Source organism: Rutilus rutilus (assembly GCF_951802725.1).
Source record: "Rutilus rutilus genome assembly, chromosome: 22".
Lineage (NCBI taxonomy): Eukaryota > Metazoa > Chordata > Actinopteri > Cypriniformes > Leuciscidae > Rutilus > Rutilus rutilus.
Window position 1 is genome coordinate 26,836,556 of NC_140227.1, and position 24,792 is coordinate 26,861,347.

General features: G+C 37.0%; 1 protein-coding gene across 1 annotated transcript in view; it reads left to right on the forward strand.

Moving 5' to 3' along the window:
• The first annotated feature begins 355 nt into the window (after positions 1–355).
• Positions 356–24,792, forward strand: part of tex264b (testis expressed 264, ER-phagy receptor b) — a 45,767-nt gene continuing 21,330 nt past the window's right edge. The window contains 4 exon segments of the mRNA XM_084395325.1: positions 356–515; positions 518–543; positions 546–839; positions 10,891–11,112. Coding sequence (XP_084251451.1) covers positions 494–515; positions 518–543; positions 546–839; positions 10,891–11,112 — 564 coding nt within the window. The 5' untranslated portion in view covers positions 356–493.

Below are 24,792 nucleotides of genomic sequence, written 5' to 3' on the forward strand. Positions count from 1 at the left end.
GGAGCATCACAAGTCCGTATTTATTATCTTCTGTGTATTTTTAAAAACGAGAAATATAAAAAAGCATAATATAAACAAAGGACAGCCCGAAGGTTAATTAAGTAAAAGCCAGTTCAAACCAAATTCCATCAACCCCATCGTTATGCTATGTGAAACCCACTTGAACCATTTCGAAAACCTTTCTGTATTAAATTGTGAATGACATGTATTAAAAAAAGTGTGTAATAAATGTTTAGAAAACAGACACGACACTCTCTTCCATTTAGGCGGTAGTAAATATCTCCCACCCGCATAACAAGCGAATGGTTGCGTCCAGGAAGCTCGAGCGCGACTGTTCTGTGTTTAAGGAAGTGAATCTGCGCTTTTGAGTGGCTTGTGTGCCATCTTCAACTAAATTTTGATTTCTAGTCATAAATCCTTTAATCTGAGTCCATTTCACCTTTAACCAATGCAGTCGCTTAGTAAAACTCACATAGCCCGGATGGTTTGCTGAATGAATGAACCAGAGAGTCTGTTATACAGTTAAAAGCAGCTCTCGGTTATAACTTCACACTTTAACCTCACCTCAGCATTCAGCTGACATGTGGGAATGGCAGATTTCGAGTCTCATAGGCTTCATCTCTCTAGTTCTGTTTCTCATAGCTGTATGTTACATTTTGTACTCAGGACTGACTTCTGAAATCCATATCAGAACTGGTTTACCCCCGTTCAGGAGCATCACTATAGCCTATAAATACAAAGTGGGACCTTATAAAAACTGTGGGTCCCTGTTCAAAGAGAGCCGCAGCATTGGACCCAAGCTGTCATGCATTGGGATCTTCTATGATGATCCAAAGAAGGTGAGTAGACTATACTGTAGAATGAATGAGGCCAATAGTGTAGGCTACCTTGATAGGGACCCTTTATTGCTCTGAATGAAGTCTCTTATGCTCATCAAGTCTGCATTTGTTTGGGGAAAAAAGCATCATATACAGCATAGACTATATCAAAAAGACAGGGAATAAACATTTATATTGTAAAATATTATTAGAATTTAAAATAATGGTTTTCTATTTTAATATAGCCTACTTTAAAATCGTATTTATTTATGTGATGCAAATCTGAATTTCCATCAGCCATTACTTCAGTCTTCAGTGTCACATGATCCTTCAGAAATCATTCTAATATGTTGATACTCAGTTATTATCAATGTTGACAACAGTTGTGCTGCTTCATATTTTTTGGGGAACCTGTGATATTTTTTTCAGGATTCATTGATGAATAAAAAGTTTTTAAAAAGAACCGCATTTATTCAAAATAGAAATCTTTTCTAACAAAATAAATCTCTACTATCACTTTTTATCAATTTAACAGTTCCTTGAATAAAAGTATTCATTTCTTTCAAAAAAAAAAGAAAGAAAAGAAATTATTGACCCCAAACCTTTGACCGGTAGTGTATATTGTTACAAAAAATATCTATTTTAAATAAATGCTTTTCTTTTTTAACGTTTTATTCATTAAAGAATCATGAAAAAGTATCACAGGTTCTGAAAAAAAATATTAAGCAGCACAACATTGATAATAAATCAGCATATTAGAATGATTTCCGAAGGATCATGTAAAGGATCAAGTATGTTAAAAAATAGAAAACCATTAGGCTATTTTAAATTGTAATCATATTTCACCATATTACTGTTTTTTGTCTTTTTTTTCTGTATTTCTGATCAAATAAATGCAGCCTTGATGAGAATAAGAGACTTCTTTCAAAACATTAAAAATAGTGATGTTTCCAAACTTTTGACCGGTACTGTACGAAAACACACACACACACACACACACACACACACACACACACACACACACACACACACACACACACACACACACGCACACACACACACACACACACACACACACACACACACACACACACACACATAATGTAATAAATGAAATATAATGAGAGTTGAGAGATGATGGCTGTGGGAATTAGAAATTGATATGCTGCACAATATATCAAAATTATTTTGTACATTTACTTGAGTACAGTACTTAAGTACAATTTTGAGGGATCTGTACTTTACTCGAGTATCATTTTTGGGGAGTACTCATGACTTTACTCAAGTACATTTGAGAGGCAAATATTGAACTCTTTACTCCGCTACATTTCTATCCATAACCGTGAGTACCCGTTACTTCTTCTAAAAAAAAGAAAATCTCGGACACCCTCAATTTGTTGTTTCCATCTCAAACGTGATTGGATTGTGCAGGCGCCACTGATTGGGACAGCCTATCAGCAATCGCCTTCAGCTTTCCGCCAAAGTCAACTCCATGGTCAGATTTAGATAAGAGACGAAACCATGGACGAAACAACGGATGAAGACGCAGCAGGTCCATCCCGGGAATGTGCCAACCCGTGGCCCCACCTCGCCAGACTATTTCAATTTTCTGAACAAGTTAATGATAGTTTTCGCTTTAAGTGTTTGCTGTGTTTACCAATGTAAGCACTGTGGCAGTAGTAATGCAATATTTAGAAAATGTACTCTTGTACTCTTGATACTCAAGTACTTTTAAAAACAAGTACTTCAGTACTTTTACTTAAGTAGACATCTGACTGTAGTACTTTTACTTGTACTTGAGTAAAATTTAGCAAGGGGTATCTGTACTTTTACTCAAGTAATGAAGCTGTGTACTCTGTCCGCCTCTGCATATCGCAACGGCTTGCTGGGGTCATGAACAAAAGACAAAGAGAAAATCACTCAATGCTCTTGGCTAAATAACTTTTATAGCTTTAATAAGAATCAGTATATATTTAATTCATTCAGTGAAAACTAAGCAATGTGTTATTTAGAATGTGCATTTGATTATTTAGATCAAATTATTTAAATAAACCTAATGTAGGCCTACCTGAAACCCTAAACCCCGTGGTTTACACTGATGTTAAAATAACACTTCTTATGCTACAGTAACACACTGCTGTTCGCTTTCAGAAGTTGTAGGGATGTTTTCTAGTCACAAAAAGAATGTGAAACACGTATGTAGGTTATATCATTTTAAAGATATTTGAAAGATAATTTAAGTTGATTATACACACTTTAAGCATTATCGTATCGCAAATCAAATATCGCATTATTTAATGAGTTATCGCATATCGCACTTTTCTTCAATATCGTGCAGCCCTTATAGAATCAGCTTCTAAAACCCACAGGTATCATCACTCTCATTATATTTGACTAATATATGTGGCATGTGTAAAATACACAGTTGTGGCTTCAGAGCAGCCTGTGCTGTTTCCTGTTTACTGAACACTCAGTATGCAGAGCTCAGCCTCAGCACATCCAATACATTACACATGCATTAACCTTTAATTCCCTCGTGAAAGTAAATTAGTTCAATTAGTTTAGTGAATTCATTGCATTTAAATTTGCTGTTTAGTTTGTTTGTTTGACCGTGTAATCCATACCATTTCCCTTAAAGTAGTCTAGTCTCTTAGTCTCACAAGAGGGCTTTTCATTATAGAGATGTTATGCACGCACTAAGTTTCTGTTCTGATATTTTGTTCTATTCAGGTTTATTCATTTATAGCTATTTCAATTTGAATTGGTTATTGAAAAGTATAATTTCTGACCAGATATGACCATTTTGAGATGTTGGTCCTCATGCACCACTAGATGGAGGTGTTGATATATAGTTATGTTTTGCTCTAATGTTTATTATGCAGTTGACCATGTGGGGGGTGGAAAATGTTTGTATGTTCTGATATTCTGATATAATTAGTTTATCTGTTATTGTGTTGCTCTTATCGCCTATAATCTCATTTTATCATATATAATCATGATGAATGGCATTACATTTTCTAATTTGCCTGCTGTACACACATTTCTAATTTGTATCTCGCTGTGTTAATGCATCATTACTAAAGCCAGAGAATTAGTCATGGCTATTACATTATAAAACCTGTTTTGACTGATTACATTTTACATTTATTTGTTGCAGAGGTGTTCTTATACCTAAGTAAAAAGTGGTAACATTAAAGGAATAGAAATTCATTAATCATTTACCTTCATGTAGTTCCAAACCTGTACGGCTTTATTTCACACACACACACAAAAAATGTTTTAATAATGTATTAATTAGGAATTAGGACGATCTGATGATTAACTGACTCCACCAGATCAGTTTGACTCGTGAACGAATCTTTCAGACCAGTTTTATCAATCGAACGAGCTGATTCATTGTCAAGATCTGACTCGAATGATTTATTCATGAATCTGGCATTGCTTGAAAGTTCCAGTTCAAGCTTAAAAGTTTGTCATTCTTTTTAATTGATTGGAAAAGACCACATTAATCAAAATTCTTTCTTGTTCCAAGAAAAGAAAATCACCTCAAAAGTTGGAAATATACAGTAGTTCCGACTCCCAATGGTGTTTCAGTGCTGAATACAAGTCAGAACAGTCTTCGGTTGTTTGTGTTCAGATTCAGTTCGGTACGGTATGATAATTAGAGAATGTGGATGTAGGCATGCAGAAGTAGACGATCGAAGTGGTCTAGGGTGTATAGTTTGAATTTAGAGAAAAAGCACCAAGGTTATTATTGCATGAACCCGAGCATGGACCTTTACCTCAGAATGTCATAAAGAGGAAAGCAGAAAAGGTAAAATCTGTCAGAGTTGTTGCCCTATACCTTCATACTTCACTTGACCTTAATGCCCTTACACTTTTAGGGAATATAAATGAGCTCATACCACAACTCTGAGACATTTCATCTGACCTTCAGTGGCTCTAGTGACCCTCTGGGTTAAATCACTTTTCAAGTCGTTTAGTTCTCACAAAGTTTGCAGCAGTGTGTTTTATTTGGGATTTGAGAATGTATTTATCTATTTATGTATGGATTTATCTGGCAAAAAAAAAAAAACTCAGCAGGAGCCATTGCAAATGGAGGTTCAGTAAACATGGTTTCTACAGCAGAGGCAGTGCAGAAACCCGTCCTGCTCAGTTTGTGTGGGTTGACGGTGTTGCTGGAATTCTTTCTTGGCTCGTTTGGCAAAGAATATCTCTTGGTTTTCCTGTTTGTGCACAAGACCTTCTCGATGCAGAACTTGCATCACATTTCTCACACCTCCTGCCCACCTCCTTCTCAACCGGTCAAATCCGTTTTCATAGCGTTAATGTGTACTCAACCTCCCACCAGAAAGCCCTACTGGAATGGAGTCGGACTCTTGAGTGACAGCTCGGCCTTACTTTCAAAGCCTCGTTGTCAATGACGGACTGTTTTTTTTTTCTTTACCCAAGTCCCCAATTAGCAACTGTCCAAAGCTCTACGCATACAGCCATGGCCAAGTTCTGATCCAGTACAGCTAATTGGCATAATGATCTCAACTCGTTGAGAGAGGAGCCTGGGGTGCTAAACCCAGGGGTCAGAAGCTCCTAAAGGCTGCTGATAGAAAGTAGAGAGAGGCAGGAACAGGATTGGAAAACAATGAACTCCTCTGGGATGAAAGATTTTACCACAAGGATTGGCGTGACCACCCTGGTTCCTCAGTTTCGGATTCACTGACTGCTACTGTAGTCTGCAAGCCCTCAAGCTTTTGGGAACTTCCTCTCATCAGGCCAAACAATGCGGTGGAAGTGGAAGCTCGTGGGTCTGAAGATGGTTGCCATGGATAAGAAGAGCCGGAGAGACTTCTTCACATGCCGGATTTTGTGAAGGGCCATGAAAGGCATTCCAGTCCCTAAGTGACGGAGAGTTTTAGGGTTTGCTCTCTTTCTCTGTTCTTCACGTCTGCTTTTTGAGAGTCAATCAAAAAGATGAAAAGAAAAAATAGGCGCACCAGATGCTTGTGGCAAAGGCTTTTATTAGAGTATAGGTGATGGTGACTGTTGTTGTAATTTGAGTAGTATTTTCGCTGGATTTTTGAAGTATGTGCAATTGTGCACGCTGGTGCTAGTATTGCTCATTCCTTAGCACAAGAGGAGGGATTTGCAATGGTTCTGTGTTGTGAATGGATGGACTAACTAAAGTGTCTGTAATATCAAGACAAAATTGATATTTTGTCAGAGAAATTGTCCAAAATGTCATGTATTAAAATGATTAAACCTGAAATATAATATATTAAAGCCACACTGTATAGAAATATATATTTTAAAAAAAACAAAGTAATCAAATAAACGACAAAAGCACAATTAAATGACTAAACTGAAACTAAAATGAAATGAATAATTAATAAAAAAGTAAATAATTAATAAATACTATAAATAATACTAAAATAACACTGGTTCACTACCTGTATGACTTTAGTCCCTCTGTGGAACAATTTTTTTTTTATATTTTGAAAGTAATTGGGGTTTTAAACAACATTGGACACCATTGACTTTCATTATGGACAAAAAAAATCCAGTGAGATCATGATGTTTTAAAACGACATGATAGATTACTCAATTTGCAGGTGAACTATCCCTTCAAGGGTATACCATTAGGTATTCATTTGCACCCTTTAGGAGGAGGTAAGGTACAAAGTGTGTATTTGAGGGTACATTCCCAATGGCAAGCTAAAGGTACAATTTGTCACACATTTTTCGGCCAGTGTACCTTACTGTTACTGAAAAGTTTGTATTTTAAAATCATCCGTGAGGTACATACTTTCATGCTTAGTAGCTCGCAAATATATTGTGTGTTCTGTGACACCAGGAAGTTAACTTCAGAGAATTTTTTTTGATTGAAAGCGAAATTTATATTCTGGCTTGTAAACAGAAAGACGCCTTGATGCCTTTAACTCATGTCAAAGATGGGCGCTAACTGAGTGCTTTCTGTTCTTGACAACTGTGAATTATTTAATGAACTTGATAGCTTATTGAGATCATCGTAACGATTCGTCACTCCTGATGAAAACTGACTAGTGACAGAAAAGATAATGTCAACAGACTGCTATTTTCAGTAAGGAACTTAAGCATCCTGTTGTCAGCAGACGTCTTGTAACAGAATTCCAACTGGCTCTCGCCATCAAAACTATTAGTATTTTCACAGCATCCTGGCTGTCTGAGGATGGCAGGAACATGAAAAGGCAGTCCACTGTGAAGATGCGGATAGCGGCAGTGACAGCGAGGGGGAGGGGAAGATGCGAGAGCTTTTTAAAGTGCGTCTGAAGAGATGAATAAATGAGTCTGCCTTTCCGAGGTATTTTGGAGTCGTTTTCCCAGAGGACTGCTGCAACACCGTATAACCTCAGTGACATTTCGCACATTTGCCTGAAATTGATTTGACTGCTGCTTGACAAGCAAAACGACAAAAGTAAAACACAACCGCTACGCTGACAGTTACATATATGCTCATCAGTACTTCTGTCGCCCTGTCAGTTCAGTGTCTTGAATTATCTTTTCTCTCCGTATACAAGCTTTCTTTTCAGATGTTTACCTCAGTCGGGACTAAACACGCCACCCTACGGTTAACCCTCCTTCCTGTACCCACATTGCAACTCTAAATCCAGTTAGTCTGAATGAGCTTTTCCAGTTGTCTTTTTTTGTAGTATGACTTACTGGTATTTTGATTGGTAGTTTATTGTAATGCGTGGTGTGATGTAGTGGTTCAGGCTCAGTGAAGCCTAAAAGTCATTTGGTTGCTGGTTTGCCATCACCATTTTGCCTTCAAACGAACGAAACAAGATACTCAATGAAAAATAATGTAAGGCCATCGGGAATTGATTGGATTGTAAAATATATTCTTAGGTTTGTTGCATGGCTTCATTCTGTGATCTACATTCAATCAAACTACCTGATAATTGTGATGAATCCACATTATTTTGTAAGTAAGTATTTCCTTTGAATGTGCGAGACTTCCGATTAATTTGCCGGTATAGGTAAATAACTACAAAAATAAAGTGCAGTAAATGGTAAAACTATTTGCGCTACAAATCAGCGTGTTTATGATTGTTAAGAAGATCAAATACCATTATAACAAATAGTTTGCGATATAAAGCACTGCAGCAATGGGGTTTACAATATAAACTAATAAAAATAACTAATAATAGTGTACTCAGAAGTGTACAATAGTATACTATTATTCTGGGAGCTTAGTTTTCACATACAGTAGTAAATCTTTTATATTTTTGAAACGTTTAAATTATAATTTTTTTAGTGCTGTCAAATCAATTAATCGCGATTAATCGCAGGTAACAAAAGTTTGTGACTGTTTATATAATGTATGTGTGTAATATATATTACACACATACTGGTATATATATATATACAGTGCTATGCATAAGTTTAGACACCCATGCTAAAGTTGAATAAAAAGAGGAATAAAAAATCATCTTTTGGAAGTTGAACTTAATGCCTTAATTATAAAAAATAGGAAAAATCCAACCTTTAAGGACACCAATTTTCTTTGTGAATGAATAATGTATCGTAAATAAATAAATGTTCTTCCTTAAAATACAGGGTGCATAAGTCTGGACACCCCTATGTTAAATTCCCATAGAGGCAGGCAGATTTTTATTTTTAAAGGCCAGTTACTTCATGGATCCAGGATACTATGCATCCTGATAAAGTTCCCTTGGCCTTTGGAATTAAAATAGCCCCACATCATCACATAGCCTTCACCATACCTAGAGATTGGCATGGGGTACTTTCCATAAGATCATCTCTCAATGCAAATCTAACCAGCTATTAGGCTAACTGAAATAAAACCATGCCAATCTCTAGGTATGGTGAAGGCTATGTGAATTTAACATAGGGGTGTCCAGACTTATGCACCCTGTATTTTAAGGAAGAACATTTATTTATATACGATACATTATTCATTCACAAAGAAAATTGGTGTCCTTAAAGGTTGGATTTTTCCTAATTCTTTTAATTAAGGCATTAAGTTCCAAAAGATGATTTTTTATTCCTCTTTTTAGTCAACTTTAGCATGGGTGTCTAAACTTATGCATAGCACTGTATATATGTGTGTGTGTGTGTGTGTATACTATATATACTGTATATCCATACATATGTGTGTGTACACACATACATATATATGCACACACACACACACATATTATATAAACACAAACTTGAATGAATTAGATGGGATTAATCGCAATTAATCTATTTGACAGCCTTAATAATTTTTTTATGTTTTTTTATGTTTTGGAATAACATGCACTAATGTATCGTTGTTTCGGCTCCCCTGCAATATTTGACATCATGTGAAAAAAGAAACTTTGACAAAACTGTTGACAGAACATGGTCTCTGGCAGTTCTGAGTTTTTGTTGTTGTGATCTAATTTATTTATAATCTAATGCCGAGACTTATTCACAATCTGTGTCAAAGCCTCTGAGCAAATGGAGGCTTAGTGACAGGCCAGTCTGTTAAAACACACTCCCCATGAGCAACACCTGCTGGGAGCGCACCAGGAAACAAGACCTCCCGCAGACCTGGGCCGCAGAATGCTCCTGCTGTGAGTAGACTACTCGAAGAATTACAAAGAGTTATGCTGTAGAACGACTGCACACATGAAGGAAAACTAAAATCAGTTTAACTCATCTGGTTATCTGCTTTTCTGACTGATGTTTTACCTGACTGGCAGTGCAACTTGTTCCTGGAAAGCTCGGCAGGAGGCCGAAAGTGACCCAGAAGACTGCGAGAGGAATGAACACTTTCCTCCAAATGAAAGGATGGATGTTCTGTGAACTCTTGCAGTCTCTTTTCTAAACAGACCTTCATCTGTCACAGTCTGTCTTCAGCGACCTAGCCCTCTTCCCTCCGAAACCTCGAGGGACCTGAACCCCACGCTGAGACTGGGTCGTACAATCCATCTCCCCAATGCCCTCATTTACAAGCGACGCGTATATGCCTTCAGTTGGTAAAAGCAAGAGGCGTACATGAAAAGTGGCTGTTCGGGCATCTGTCCACACTGGTCTCGAAGCTGCCAAACACTATGCAGCATCTTATCAAACTATAGCTTCGTTGTTGTTTTTTCGCCACCTGCTCATGCAACTCCATCTAATCTTGTGTTTATATGCTTTTTCAGCCGTGGCTTTGTTTATTCTCATTAAGCTAGCTTTTCCTTTGTGACTCACTGAATCATGGACACGCTCCCCGTTGTCTTTGAACACAACTCCGCACAAGAGTGAGGGAGTTTTTCCTGCTTATTTGTTGCGTAAGATAAGCCTTGTGAGAGGTGTATGGCTCTTTTTGCTGGTTACTGCAGCAGTTGATGGGTTTTAATGGGGTTGGGAAAGTTTTTGGAAGATCCAAAAGTTTGGGGAATATCAGTGTTTGTTGGCAAGAGAAGTGTTTATTGTCTTTGATATAAGCCTGCTTTATTATTAATGATATGTGAAAAGGGTTCTTGAGCTCACCAAGGATGCATTTATTTGATCAAAAATACAGTAAAAATATTTTGTGAAATATTATTATAATTTAAAATAACTGTTTTCTATTTGAATATATTTGAAAATGTAATTTATTCCTGTGATGCAAAGCTGAATTCTCAGCATCATTACTCTTCAGCGTCACATGATCCTTCAGAAATTATTCTAATATGCTGATTTGAAAACAGTTGTGCTTCTCAATATTTTGTTTCTTAACCCTTCATTAACGGTCACTTTTGATCAATTTCATGCGTCCTTGCTGAATAAAAGTATTAATTTCTTTTCTTTTTTTTATCTTAAATGAGTGGGCTATATATCCTGCTAACAATGCATTTAATTTGAAATGCTTGATTATACTATGACATGATTATTTGAAATATGTTCTTCTTCTGCAGTATTGTTCATGCATTATTTACTGCACATCTTGCAGTGCTTTTATCTTGTCATATTTTCTTCAGAATGTTTAATCATAATAGTGTGTCTTTTTCATTATTGTCTTCACTGATTTACACTTTCACAAGATTTACACTGGTTCTACTTTCTGAAATGTGTGTTGTAGGTTCCAGCACAGAAGTGTCGCTATGCTGTTGGCAGTATTTTGAGTGAAGGTGAGGACGGACCCAATGAGGACCAGCAGCAGCTGTATGAGAAGCACGGTTTTCGGGTTTTCTCTTTCCCAGAGGTTACACATGTCGTCACGGCCTCCTTCCCTCACCGAACCCCTCTCTCTGTTTTCCTGGGGGTGCAGAGGGTCTATCCACAGCTGAACTACTACATCAAGGTAACTTGCTCTTTTTCATCATTCACCAAATGCTTGTCCTCTAAAATTCGAAGCTTTACAACTTCACTTGAACGCTGTGTTTGTGCAGTAACTTTGCTATTGCCTAAATCAGGTGTTTTATTTAAGTCGTCCTTATGTGTGATTGATTCTGACAGCGTTCTTCTGTTTCCTTCAACATGAGTGGTGTATTGGCGCGTAGAGGTTGTGAGGGAATGAAAGCTCGAGTTTGTTAGTGTTTTTGGACTCTATCTAGAGGGATGGAGACAGTAATTATTAAGCAGTAGATTTAATCATAGCAATTAAGGACAAAGAGAGAGAAGTGCAGGGGATGAGGGCAAAGACAGCAACAAATGAGAGTTGCAGGACTACGAATTGGGAGGAAAATGGAGAGATGGTGCATAAGGACAGAAAGGTTTGGTGTTAAAGAGAAAGCTGTTTTTGAAAAGATCTCAGAGTAAAGATGCACACTCAAAAGTTCTTTATCGTTCTTTGATTAGGGGTAAAAAGAAGTTTGAAATACCTTTGCAGCGATTATACTGTTAGCAAATATCCCGACTGAGAGCAGCATATTTAGATGAATATGTAAATATGTGCTGCACGCTTTCTTCTCAATAACAAAATAAACACACAACAAAAATGACAACGGTGAGAAAACAGAAGTTAAGAAAGCATCCGATCAAACCGATGTGCGTATGTTTGCACCAGCTCTCCATTTTGAGTCACGTCACGTCACGCTTATTTATATAGCACCTTATAGAATGGATTGCTTTAAAGCAAGCAGCTGTACAGTATTAAACATGAAGAAATAGTCTCTGTGTCGCTTTTATTTAGAATTACAGATAAAGCATCTCTGACTTTTTTTACTCGCTCTGGCTTCGACGGGCTGAACAGAACAGAGAAGATTACCACGTCAAGGAAGGCGGAGCTTCAGAGCACACATACCTATTATGTAATCGCTATGGACCAATGGTATTTTGAAAGTGTTTGCAAGTCGGAGCAAACTTTTCCGGGAATTTGGCTTTGGAAAGCTGTTTCGAACTCCCGAAATGAACTCTAAATGACTGTGGTGCTCAAATGGGCAATGCAAGTTTGAGTCATTTCCCGATACCAACAAAACTTATTTTTTTTTTAATTTGTAGAAAATGTGTGTTGTGCAAGCCTAATCACTGGCTCGTTGCTAAGGTGTTGTCAAGGTGTTCTAAGTGTTTTTAGAGGCAATTTTAACGGCCATCACATTTTCTCCATATTTTTGGCACCATGTGTGTGTGTGTGTGTGTGTGTGTGTGTATGAGCCTCCTCAACTCTCCCCACCATCTGCCCTGATGCAGCCTCAGTGTGAACGCAGCCAACAGACTCATGCTCCTTCAGCCTTTAGATCTGTCTGCTCAGCTGTTAGATTACTTATCTCCTCCTGTTTTGAGTCCTTCCCCTTGCCTTTTTCATGCATGTTTACTTTCTGTCCCTTATAGAAATCTTGATACCATCAACTTGCAGTTATAGGCTTAAGAAAGTCTGAAGAACATCTGTGTAGACCAATTGGAGTTAAATGCTGAAATCTATTATCTCATTCTCAACCACTAGTGATCATCATTACATTATATCATTCCACCTGTTTGGAAATTGTTTTAGTAAGTATGGGCTAAGACCAAGCTTCGGATTATTTAAAACCTCTTTAACATTATTCTAGTAGACGTCTGTGGTCTTTAATGTGTCTTGTGTTAAGTGAAGCACTTCATTTGTAGTTGCCTCAAGAAGATCTATTGATGCAGTGTGAAAGACTTTCAAGAAAAACTGAGGTTGTATTTAAGATTGTATTACATGTCTGAATACTCTATCAATTATTAACGTAGGCTTCCTTACACAATGCTGTCTGTCTTGAATGAGTGCAGCAAGAAGTTAGCTGTGGAATTATGGAGGATTTGGCTTGTGCGTGATGTCTCTCAGAGTTGAGAATGTGAGAATTGAGAAATGGATTTTTCCAGAAAGGTGGGCTACAGATGAGTCAAATCATTTCTGTGTTAGGGATGTGCATGCACTACTATTCAAAAGTTTGGGGTTGGTAAGTCTTTTATGCTCAAAAAGGCTGCATTTATTTGATCAAAAACACAGTTAAACAGTAATATTGTGAAATATTATCACAATTTAAGTTTTTTATTTTAATGTTTTAAAAAGTCATTTATTCATGGCATGTGACACTTAAAGGGATAGTTCACCCAAAAAAATGAAAAATCTGTCAGTAATTACTCACCCTCATGTTGTTCCAACCCCGTAAGACTTTAGTTCATCTTCGGAACACAAATTAAGATATTTTTGATGAAATCTGAGAGCTGTCTCACTCCTCCATAGGGAATCGAAACTTGCCGGCCCAGAAAAGTTATTAAAGACATCGTTAAAATAGTCCAAGTGACTACAGTGGCTCAACTACAAGTTTATCAAGCGACAAAAATACTTTTTGCGCGCAGAAAACAACAAAAATAACGACTTTATTCAACTATTGAATATATGAATAATGTGGGCCTGAATGAACTCACGTAGTGTAACAGCGCAGCGCGTCTGGGTTGTACGTCACTATTGGCCGACGCTGGTCACGTGTGTGATGCGAGTGACGTACAACACAGAAGCGCTGCGCTGTTACACCACGTGAATTCATCTTTCCTGATTAAATTCTTTAGCTAAAGCACTCACATTTTAAAATATAAAAAATATAAAAACAAACAGTTCAACGGATCCCACTAATGCACTAGCTGCTTGTTCATGGTCTGTTTCTCTATCAAAGTCTGATATGCATGTTCCGCAAGTGAGGAGGAAAAAAACTTTCTTTTTGATCACATCAAGCATCTCAGACAGCCACAACTCTTTTGAACCAAACCCGAGATTCAGATCCAACGTGCCTTTGTTTACGTTACATAACCCAATTCATACAGTATATCAACATATCGTACATTGCATATGCATCAAATCGCGAGAGAGCCGCGGATACCCGACCCTAATCGACACCTAGGAGCCTGCCAAACAGAGTTTTTTCTAGCGCCAACATTCGTTCTGCTCTCTTGATGCATCACACTCTTAAATATATCTTTTAGAAGCGAATTTCCATTTTAAACAGCCCTCTCTTTTTACTTCACCAGCAAAAGGCAAATATTTCTCATCATGAATAATCCATGACAGAGGCCGTCTGTCCGTAGGTTGTGTGGGCTGCGGATGATTGAACTTCGCGTACAGTAAGAATGAGTAATTTGAAGGCAGTTGGTGATGTGAGACGGAAGGTTGGTCCTCTCTTGTTCGTGGGCAGATTGCACAGAGACGCTTCTAATTCCGACTGGGACAGTATAAGGGAATCCCTATGGCAACCAGACCCATTTCTGGAGAGGTCGTTCAAGTGGGAACCTTGGTCTGCTTTCTTTGTGTTTTATAATGTGCAGTAAAGTAACATTTTGGTATCGCATGACCCGAAAATGTAATTCTTCACCCTTGATTTAACAGAATTGTGCATGCTTTTTGGTCACAGTTACTTGCTAAGGCAAGCATCACTATTACTGTTCTTAAGCTTAAGGTTTATGGATTTAAACAAACCTATAACACTAACTGTCTGAACTTTTCCATGCAATCAAATGAAACCTTTTCAACACAGAGGAATCTTATTGAACCGATTTGTTGCAGTGTTGTATGATTTCCTGTTATGCGTACTAGATACAATGAAAATGTCGGAGAATTTTTTTTCAAAGATTTAAATGCATAACTATATCTTAAAATTGAAATATATTTTTTAAGTTTAAATTTAAAAATGTAAAAATTAATGTTCAGGATCTGTATTTCTGTACTGTTATGGACAATTAAAATTATTCATATTTAGTAAACTGAAAAATGTTTGCAAATGTAAATTGTTTAATTATTTACAGCATAATAATAATGATAATAATAATAATAAATCATGACAAATTGTTGAATTTGCTCAATAGAAAATATTTTTTTTTTGAGTAAATTTATCAATTTTTGCCAAGTTTAAAAAATCCTATAAATTTTGCGTTGGATAATTTTTTTACTTTAAATATGTTATATTATCTTCAAAAATGTATCCAAAAAAGCCTCACCAGACACGTTCTCACTAGACATGCGTGACTTGTTCCATGTCAATTCAAGCTCATATTGTCATTTGATGCAGACAACCCATTAACAACCGTTTCTGATGAGCTGACCTGAGTTTAGCACTTCCGGGAATCATCACACCCGTCAGACATCCTGACAGCATAGAGAACAAGCTTTCACATCAATCGTATAACACACACACGTCACGCAGAACCTCAGCAGTCCTCATCAAAGGCAGGAAGTGTCTGTCTGGACATCATGATTGAATGAATGGGATCAATATTTGGTCAGCCTTAGCCTTTCATTTTCTCTTACGTGAGTACACAGGAGAAACAGCATCTTTTTTAGACTTCCCTGTTCTCCTGCTGGTCTGTATTGATCCAGGAGGTTCAGGTTACCTGTGCTGAGATAACACTACATGCTCATTAAGACTTGGTCTTTTCCTAACCTCAGTCCTTTAATCTGATTTCTTCTCGAGACACAACGGTAGTTCATTGATCCAGATCAAATCTAAAATATATGGCATTAAGGGTAATTGTTTTGTACTTGTTGACGATATTATCTCACCACTGCAGTATTTTGGTCATTATAATTCACTCATTATTTGATGTTTTGTTTTCTGGGATAGCTTTAGTCATAATGCTCTGAAAATCATAATTATTTGAATATGTCATTGTTTATGTTCAAAATGTTCTTTTGTGAGAATCACTGAACTATGTTGTTTTGTTTTGTCTTAGTGTTTCCAAAGCCATAATGAGGGATACGCTTGCTGTTAAAATGGCTCGTTCCAGTTATATTCCCTATTATAATGGGAATCTTTAAATTAACAAGCACATATTCAAGATTGAACCCTCCTAATTAAGGCTTCATTATTCAAGTTGCGAACTGTGAAAATCAAGACTAAAGAACAGAAAAAAAGTGTATTATTAGATGTTCCACTATAGGCACTGTGTGAAAATTTAAATGATCAAGAAATGCCAAGTAGCATAATAGTGACCCAGTTGCAATGTGGGAAGAAAAAATAATTTGTTGGACCAGCAAAAGTTCTTTTGCCAAAAAATGAGTGTGGTGCAAATCTAACACCTCAGAAAACACTACTTACTGTGAAATATGGTGGAGTTAGCATCATGCTGTGGGGTGGCTTTTCATTATCTGGGACTAGGTGTCTTGTTAAAACAGATGGATAAAACGAATGGTGAAATATCCTGGAAACTTTTGCAAGATAACCTAGATAAACTGACTCTTGGGCGAAAGTTCATTATCTGCTCTGGATGAATAGTGGCTGACAGACAGTCCAATTCGAGAATCTGTTGCACCTTTTGAGAAATCCAGTGCACAGGTGACATTTGACTAACTAGAACAACTGTTGCAACTTTGAGTCAAAGTTACATCTGAACTATGTTAAGTTGTTATATAATTGCCTCAAATGATTTAAAGGGATAGTTCACCCAAAAATGAAAATTCTGTCAGTAATTACTCACCCTCATGTTGTTCCAACCCCGTAAGACCTTCGTTCATCTTCGGAACACAAATTAAGATATTTTTGATTAAATCTGAGTGCTAGATCACTCCTCCATAGGCTTCTAAGACACTATATTTGCTGGCCCAGAAAATGTATTAAAGACATCGTTAATATAGTCCAAGTGACTCCAGTGGCTCAATCTTAAGTTTATAAAGCGACGAGAATACTTTTTGTGCGCAAAAACAAACAAAAATAACGACTTTATTCCACTTTTCATTTCCTTCTCTCTGGGCCTCGAGTCTTTTCACGTAGTGTTTAAGCGTAGCGCGTCTGTGTTGCACGTCACCACGTAGCACACACATGACCAGCGTCGCCCAATAGTGAGCCTACGTGGTGACGTGCAACACAGACGCGCTACGCTTAAACACTACGTGAAAAAACTCGATGCCACGTGTACTTACTATAGTAATAAAAGTAAAGTATGCATAATTACAAGGAACTAACCCTAAGCCAAACCCTAACCGTAACTTTAATATTACTCAGTACTTATTTGAGTAAGAACAATGTAACTACATATATGGTTACACTAAGGTGACGTAAACACACAACACAAGCTTCAACGGAAATTGCGTTTAAGTACATTTTAGTTTATTATAAATGCTTGTCAGTACATTCAGCACTAAACTTTTTAACCATATTTCAAAAGTAATTATGAAATTACATATCAAGATGTACTAAGTTCACCAAATTGCATTTAATATACATTTAAACTATAATACATTTTCGCTTGATAGCAATTAAGTGTCTGGAAAATTACATTCAGTTTTCATTTCTTAATTTTTAATTATTTTCAAGTATATTATTTCCATATAAGTACTCTTTTTAAAAGTATGCTAAAGTGTAAAAAAAAAAAAAAAAAAACTTGCATTGAAACCCCTCAATAAATAAGGTGTTGCATGTAATGTCGTCTGCTGTCTCCTGCTTGATTGTTGTTAGGTTGTCATGAACGCGCACCTCAAACTACTCAATATTCTCGATCGTGTGCGCAACTGTCTGCCTTGTCATCTGGAATATGTATTGCGACGTCTGATAGTCGGTACATCGGCACTTGGAATGTCAAATACTTTTGCTCTGATCAGAATTTTGATACTTTTCCCATTGTACCACACATTTATGTCTATCTATCTGTGTCCGCCTCTCTATCTCTGTGTCCCTCTCCATCCTTCAGCATTAAGCCGAGAGTCCACAATCAAAGTGGGCATGAACTTCTTGGACCAGGAGAAATGCTCTTCCAAATGCCACAGTGACATTTTAGCTCAAAAAGCTCCCCCGAAAGATTTATTAAGAGTAGGATGACAACTTGAACCAAACCTTCCCACTGTTTGCTTACAAAAAAAGCTCCATGTTTGATAATCTCCTATTGTCACGCTGCAGGAGGGATGCCACATATTTTTTTGCAGCCTTTGCTCAATCCACACAAAATGTGAGTTTCTACAAGGAAAAGTTTAATTAAGATTAAATTCCCTTCCAGGGTGCTTTATTGGCATCTAGTTTAGATAGAATTGACAACCGGGTGTCGCGCTGTGTTTTCACAGTCTCAGTTGCCTGGTTTCTTAATTAGCTGTTTGGTATTTCAGGTGAAGGGGTGTCATACTAGCAGAACGTGTGATGAATTTACACAAGCTACTTGTCTAGACTGCTCTTCTCTGAATTTACCCCCTTAATAAATGAAGCAACTGTATTTGTTGCACACTTTTTTTTTTTAGGTTATAATGCTTCAGAGAGCAAGAAATAGGCTAACTTCACTGATTTGCAACCAGAATTGTTACAATGTCTGTGGTATTTAAATGAAAACGTGCACTCTTTTTCTGTGTTACCTGCACCGATGTATCCCTGTTTATGTGTCAGCAAAAGTATTTTGAGAGCTCCAGTGCTTTCGTGAAAACTACAGACCATACTTCCGCATTTTTGTATCCCAATGCATTATGGGCGTTGGAGTTTTCCTAAACCTTTTTGGTAAAAGGGAATGTCATAGCCATTTTTCTCTGTTTTCTCTAGTCATGTAGCACTTTTTTTATTTTTTTTATTCCCTTTGCAGCAAAGTTTTAATAAAAGCCAGTCTTGCCAGCGGTGAATTACCCCTTTAAGTGCCGTTTGATCTTATTGAAGGATGTGCACTTAATGTGTTTCTAATAATGCCCCTAAACACAACTGGTCAGCAGCAGAATTGAAAGCCTTAAAGCCATTGTGCTGAAACAAAATTGAGTTCTACCACTAAATTAAAATTACCATAATCTGTAAGTTATTTTTACACTGTATAGATTTAAAAACCATTAATCAATCAATCATGGAACAGCTTTGATGGTATTTCAGTCTGAACAGATCTTCCTTGATGAATAATTTATATAATCTTAAATAAACAAATAGATTATTTAAATTAAATAAATATAAATAAATAGATTATTTATTTATTTATTTATTTATTTATGTATTTACTTATAAAGAATTTATTTATTTAATTTATGTATTTATTTATTTATTTATTTATTTATTTTAATAAATACAACTTAAAATCAAACATTTTATTGTCTTATTTAAAATTTTTCAGTCAAAACTGTTGTTTTTACTGAAGAAAGTTACAGAAATAAAAAAATATTATATTAAATAATTGTAAATGTATTTACCCATAAATGTATGTTTATTCATTTATTGTTTATCTCTCTATATATCTGTCTGTCTAGAAGTGTCAGAGGAAACATAAAACTAGAAGGTTGAGACCCACTGATCTCAAATGATCCTTCCCAATTTCCTTGAACGAGGTGAATTGGATCATACTAATTACAGAAAGGCTTTATGATTATTAAGTTGTTTAGTAGTTATTCAATAATCATATTTATTCTGACTGAAAGTGTCTGTTGAGCTGCATTGTACGGATGCTGTTCACAAGATTGTTAGAGGTGCCCTCAGCATCCGCAGAGACTCTGCACAGCTGTTGGACTTGAGGGCATTTTTGGGCACCCTGCAGGCCTGAGCCAAGATCATTGCTGGTAAAGGGCACAGACGGATACATGGAAAACCTGAAAGGTTGACTGGATAGTAGGTGTGTATGTATACTGTGTGTATTGACATGGCTGGCCTTTACCGCTGCCAGTGTTTGTGTGTTTCCCTCTAGACGCTCCACTGCCCACTCAGCCATATGGCCTTCCTGACCACAAGCCAAAGCTGATTGTGACCCATGACTAGACTCTCTAATGTGGCTGAGAAGACGCAGCACACGCACACATCACGAGAGAAGTGTATTTTTATAGTTTGCTTCCAGGTGCAGACAGCGACACTTATTTCTAATTTGTGCTTTGAATCGTTTGTTTGTTTTCTATTCTTTTTTTCCCCCAACTGTCACCGCCCGTGGCTTTGCTGTTCCCCCCCGTGTCATGAAATATTCATTAGTTTGCTTCCTCTGTCACCTTATATTCCTTGCTGAATCATTAACACTCATTACTCTTGAGCATTGGATATTTAAATCAGGCAGATGGGCTTTTTACCCTTACAGAAAACTACTGTGGTTGTACCATGGCACTCAATGATTACATATTAATATACCATGGTACAATTTTTTATTTTTTGTGTGTGTGTGTACACATGTTTTTCTATCCCAGTGGGGACTTAAACCTGAATGCACACAGCCTCGTGTCACTGTGGGGACCTAAATTGAGGTCCCCATGGGGTACACAAGCTTATAAGTCAGTAAGCAATAAATTAGTTTTGTTGAAAATGTAAAAATGCAGAAAGTTTTGTGTGATGGGTAGGGTTAGTGTAAGGGGACAGAATATACAGTTTGTACAGTATGAAAACCATTAAGTCTATGGAGAGTCCTCACAAAGAAAGTGAACCAGACGTGTACGCGCATGTGTGTGTGTTTTCAAATTGCTAATTGGCATAGGATGTTCACATTTTAACATTGTTCACATTGTATTTTAACATTATATTGCACAGAGATCATGAGACATAGGGACTTCAGGGATATGTTTTAGTTTGAACTTTATCTTGGATGTTTCTCCTAAAATCTTATATAACACTATAAATGTCTTTACTGTCAATTTAATAATCAATTTAATCAATCCTTGCTGAACAAACTATTAATTTCTTTAACTGACCCCAAAATAATTTTGAGCAATAGTGTATTGTCTACAGCTATATTATAAGTTGACATTTTGATAGTATAGCCTGCTCTCTAGCTTTTAAGTGTAAGTGTCTAATAAAGGGAATAAGATAATTCTCTCCAAATCTGTGACATTCACATATGTCAGATGTAATAAAAAATCTCGGAAAAGTTGAGAAATCTTAAGTAAAAAGAAAAGAAAAGAAGAAGTTCCTGGCAGAGTTGGGAAGAGAGCTGTGGTGTGTGTGCGCGCACATACCCGCCGGGACCGTGCGATATGAGACATTGGTGAGCGGCGGGTGTCTGGTCAGGCCACAAGAGAGAAGCCAACACGTCCCTCTGCCTGGCCTGTTCCATTCCAGCAGTTCAAACATGACTTTTGTCCCAGAGCCTGGGGGAGTCCAGGAACATTTGCGGGAGGTAAATGTCACATTTGAATATGATTGATCAGCCCTCTGTGCGAAAGTGGCTGAGAATTAAGATAAGATGAATCCGAAATTACTACACGAAGGGAGGGGACAGGATGATATTTGCATGGATGTGGTGCTGAAAATTGATTATTTTTTGTTTTTGAAGATTCAAGATGCTTGATGTTGTTGTTATCGTCGTCATGCATTAAATTACAAGGTGGATGAATAATTTTTCTTAACTCAAAGCTGGGGTCTTTTTTTTGTTTTTTGTCCCGCTTCCCCTCAAGGGGTGTGGGTGTTTCAGTCAAGCTGAAAGCAGTGGTATAATCGAGGAGTCGACGCATTAGACCAGTAATCTCCCATCAGCTATTGCAGGACACTTGAGCAACCCTGAATTAAAGAGGATTTGTGTTTGTAGCATCTGCAGTGACTGTGGAATTAGATGCCATAGAGAGAGTCCAAGCTTTTGATTAGCTTAAATATTTTATGCTAGATGAATGTGTTTTTGGCTATGTGCCAGTGTGAGGTGAGAAAAGATGAAGCGAGCTTGCTGATATATCTTAAAATGGCGTGCTGGAGGCGGTCAAGCTGTGGCTGTAGGAGTGTGTGTAGGAGGGATTGTGTGTGTGTGTGTGTGTGTGGGGTCATCGAGGTGTAAATGAAACCACTCTGACCCATGAGGTGAAAATGAACTAGGTGTTCTTGGCTTGTTGTTTAGTCTGGTTTTGCCTTTTTCCGCCTCTGTGTTTATCATTCGTGCACTTTCTCCCTCTGGTTTCCTTTAGCCAAATCCCGGCTGGATCAGTCACACCTCTAGAGTGTTGACCGGATTCCTGTACAACCGGTTTGAAGAGCTAAGAGGATTTTGGGATTCTCCCTGTGTTCTCAACCGCCTTCCACATTAGTACAAAATATAAAAATTTCACTTTTTATGTGTTGCTTATTAGACCTTGCTTAATATGCATTTCGTACTGTTTCAGGCATTCTTTACTGTTTCTGTTGCGTATGACAAATTAGTTGCATCCTTGGCATTGCATTAGCATTATTATTCTTCTATGGCCAGGTCAGTTTGTAACAGTTTGGAGGGAATCTTGCTTAGCTAAAATCAAATAAAGATGCATACAATTGCGGTTTACACAAACATACTAAGCTGCACAACTGTTTAAAACATTGATAATAATAATAAGAAATGTTTCTTGAGCAGCAACTCGGCATATTAAAATGATTTCTGAAGGATCATGTGACACTGAAGACTGGAATAACGATGCTGAAAATTCAGCTTTGATCACAGGAATAAATTACATTTTAAAATATATTCAAATAGAAAACAGTTATTTAAAATTGTAAAAAATATTTCACAATATTACCGTTTTACGGTATATTTGATCAAATAAATGCAGCCTATAGGTGAGCAGAAGAGACATTTTTCAAAAACAATTAAAAAAAACTTGCTGACCCAAAACTTTTGCACGGTAGTGTCAATAATAATATCCAGTTTGTGTTTCTGGTCTCAGAGATGATAGAGAGAGGAACTATTGTTTAAAGGTAGTAAACAAATAATTAGTAAGCAGTGCAACAATCCCCTAATAAGGATGAATGGGTAGATTTGATTTATTTTCAACAAAGGCATTTTCCAGACATACTGATTAACTTCCAAGATAACAATATGTCCCTTCTTCTTTTTTCTTTTTTTATTAATGTCTTTGATGTCTTCTAATTCAAAGCCTTCTAGTTGTTTCTTGTTTCGTCAAAGTTTCTAAAACATTTTGGGTTTGTGAAAGTTGACTTTAAGATTGTCAGCTTTGTTTTGTCTCGGTAAGGTCACCGTGATCTTTCATTAGACATGACATCCTTTACTCAAAATCTGACCTTTCTATTGTGCGAAAAATAACAAAGCTGGTTTTTATATCCCAGTCAAAGCAACTTTGAGGTAGCTGTCTTTCATCTATGGTTAAGAGAAATTTAATTGCTGGGGTTAATTGGAGGGCTTCCCCATTAGAAATGTAGGCTATTGTGAGTTTGAGTAGCCCATGTTGAAGACTGGAATCGCTCAGTAATGATATGCACTGATTGGGATTCCTTGTCTTTCTCTCTCTCTCTCAGATAAAAAAAAAACCTCCCTAATGATGGATTTTCTCATCAGATCTGTGTCTTCGGATGCTTCCCTCTCTCCCATCCCTTTTCTCTTTGGAATATCAAAGGATCTAATCTCCATGGAAATCTTTCCGAACGTTTCCTTGGTAACCATGGAGTTTCACATGGCTTAGATTCTCTTGTCTCATTTTTTAATTTATAACTTTTATCTTTGGAGGTTGTGAAAGTGATATAGTTCATGATGTAGTCTTCGTGAAAATGAGCAAAAATGTCAGTAGCCTATTATTGGATATCCACTTTTTGGTGCAGCATCTCCTGGAAAGGATAAAAGTGCTAGAGCCTCTTACAGTAAAATGTCAGAAATGTTTGATGCACACTTTGGGAAGATTGTGGACAACGTAATGAAAAGGTACCATGCAAGATCTCTTCTTTCAGTCTGTTCCCTAAAATGTACTTTTATCTTGTCCTATGTGAAATATGAACACCTGTGTTATACCTTCTCTTGGATTATTTCCGTTGTCCCTTAGAGCCTCTGGGTTGTTGCATTCATCATGGAGAGTGATTCTACCATTTCCCAGCAAATAAGAAATTGTCTCTTTATTGATGGTCTGAAACAGACATTTCTCAATCGTTCCTTAGTCATACTGCCCATTTTTCACTATTAGTGTAGTTGCAAGTCCTCCTTTGTTTTTTTTTAAAGAAATGACAAAGGGGACCCTGCCAAACCTGTGAACTTCTCCTTCAAGATAACGCATGCAAATTTCAGCTCTCCTTCTTGTTTCCTGCCAGGGGATTTTCGGCCAGACCTGTAATGAAATTTAGGGGCAGTGGACTGTGAGTTTGGAGTCTCAGGAGCTCGGGGGAGCTTAGAGGAGGACCAGAACCATTTAGCTTAAGGAAATGGCTTTGACAAAAGACCGAACACTGACACATCACTCGGGTCAGTGATTTACAAGGAAAGGCCTATTGAATGTATTTAGCCAGCGCAAATAGGCCACACTAATCTGAGAAAGCAAGTTTCTTCGAACAAAGTTGTTTGCGATATTATGGAGTCTTTGTGATGTTGAAGCGTCGACTTGTGGTAAAGAAAGGACTAGGAGAAATGTATTCCATGTTGTTTGTGTGATGCATCAAATCTGATATATTCCTAAAAGGAACGCGCAGTTATCGATAACTGATATATATATATATTGGCCGATAAATGCACATTTTTATATATAATTTTTGAGAGCCTGATTACAAAAACAAAAGTCATTAAAAGACATGTCCCAAGCACTTCAACATAAATCAAACGAAAAAAAGCACAGTAGCATAGTTTGAACCAATTTAAGTTGTAAAATAAATTTTACACTACTATGGCCAACTTACCGTACCAAAAGAATAAATCAATTTGAGTCATATTTCAAGTAATTCAAAACCATCATGGCAAACAGTGCGCATAAGAGGTGTCTCATCTAAAGGAAAGAATC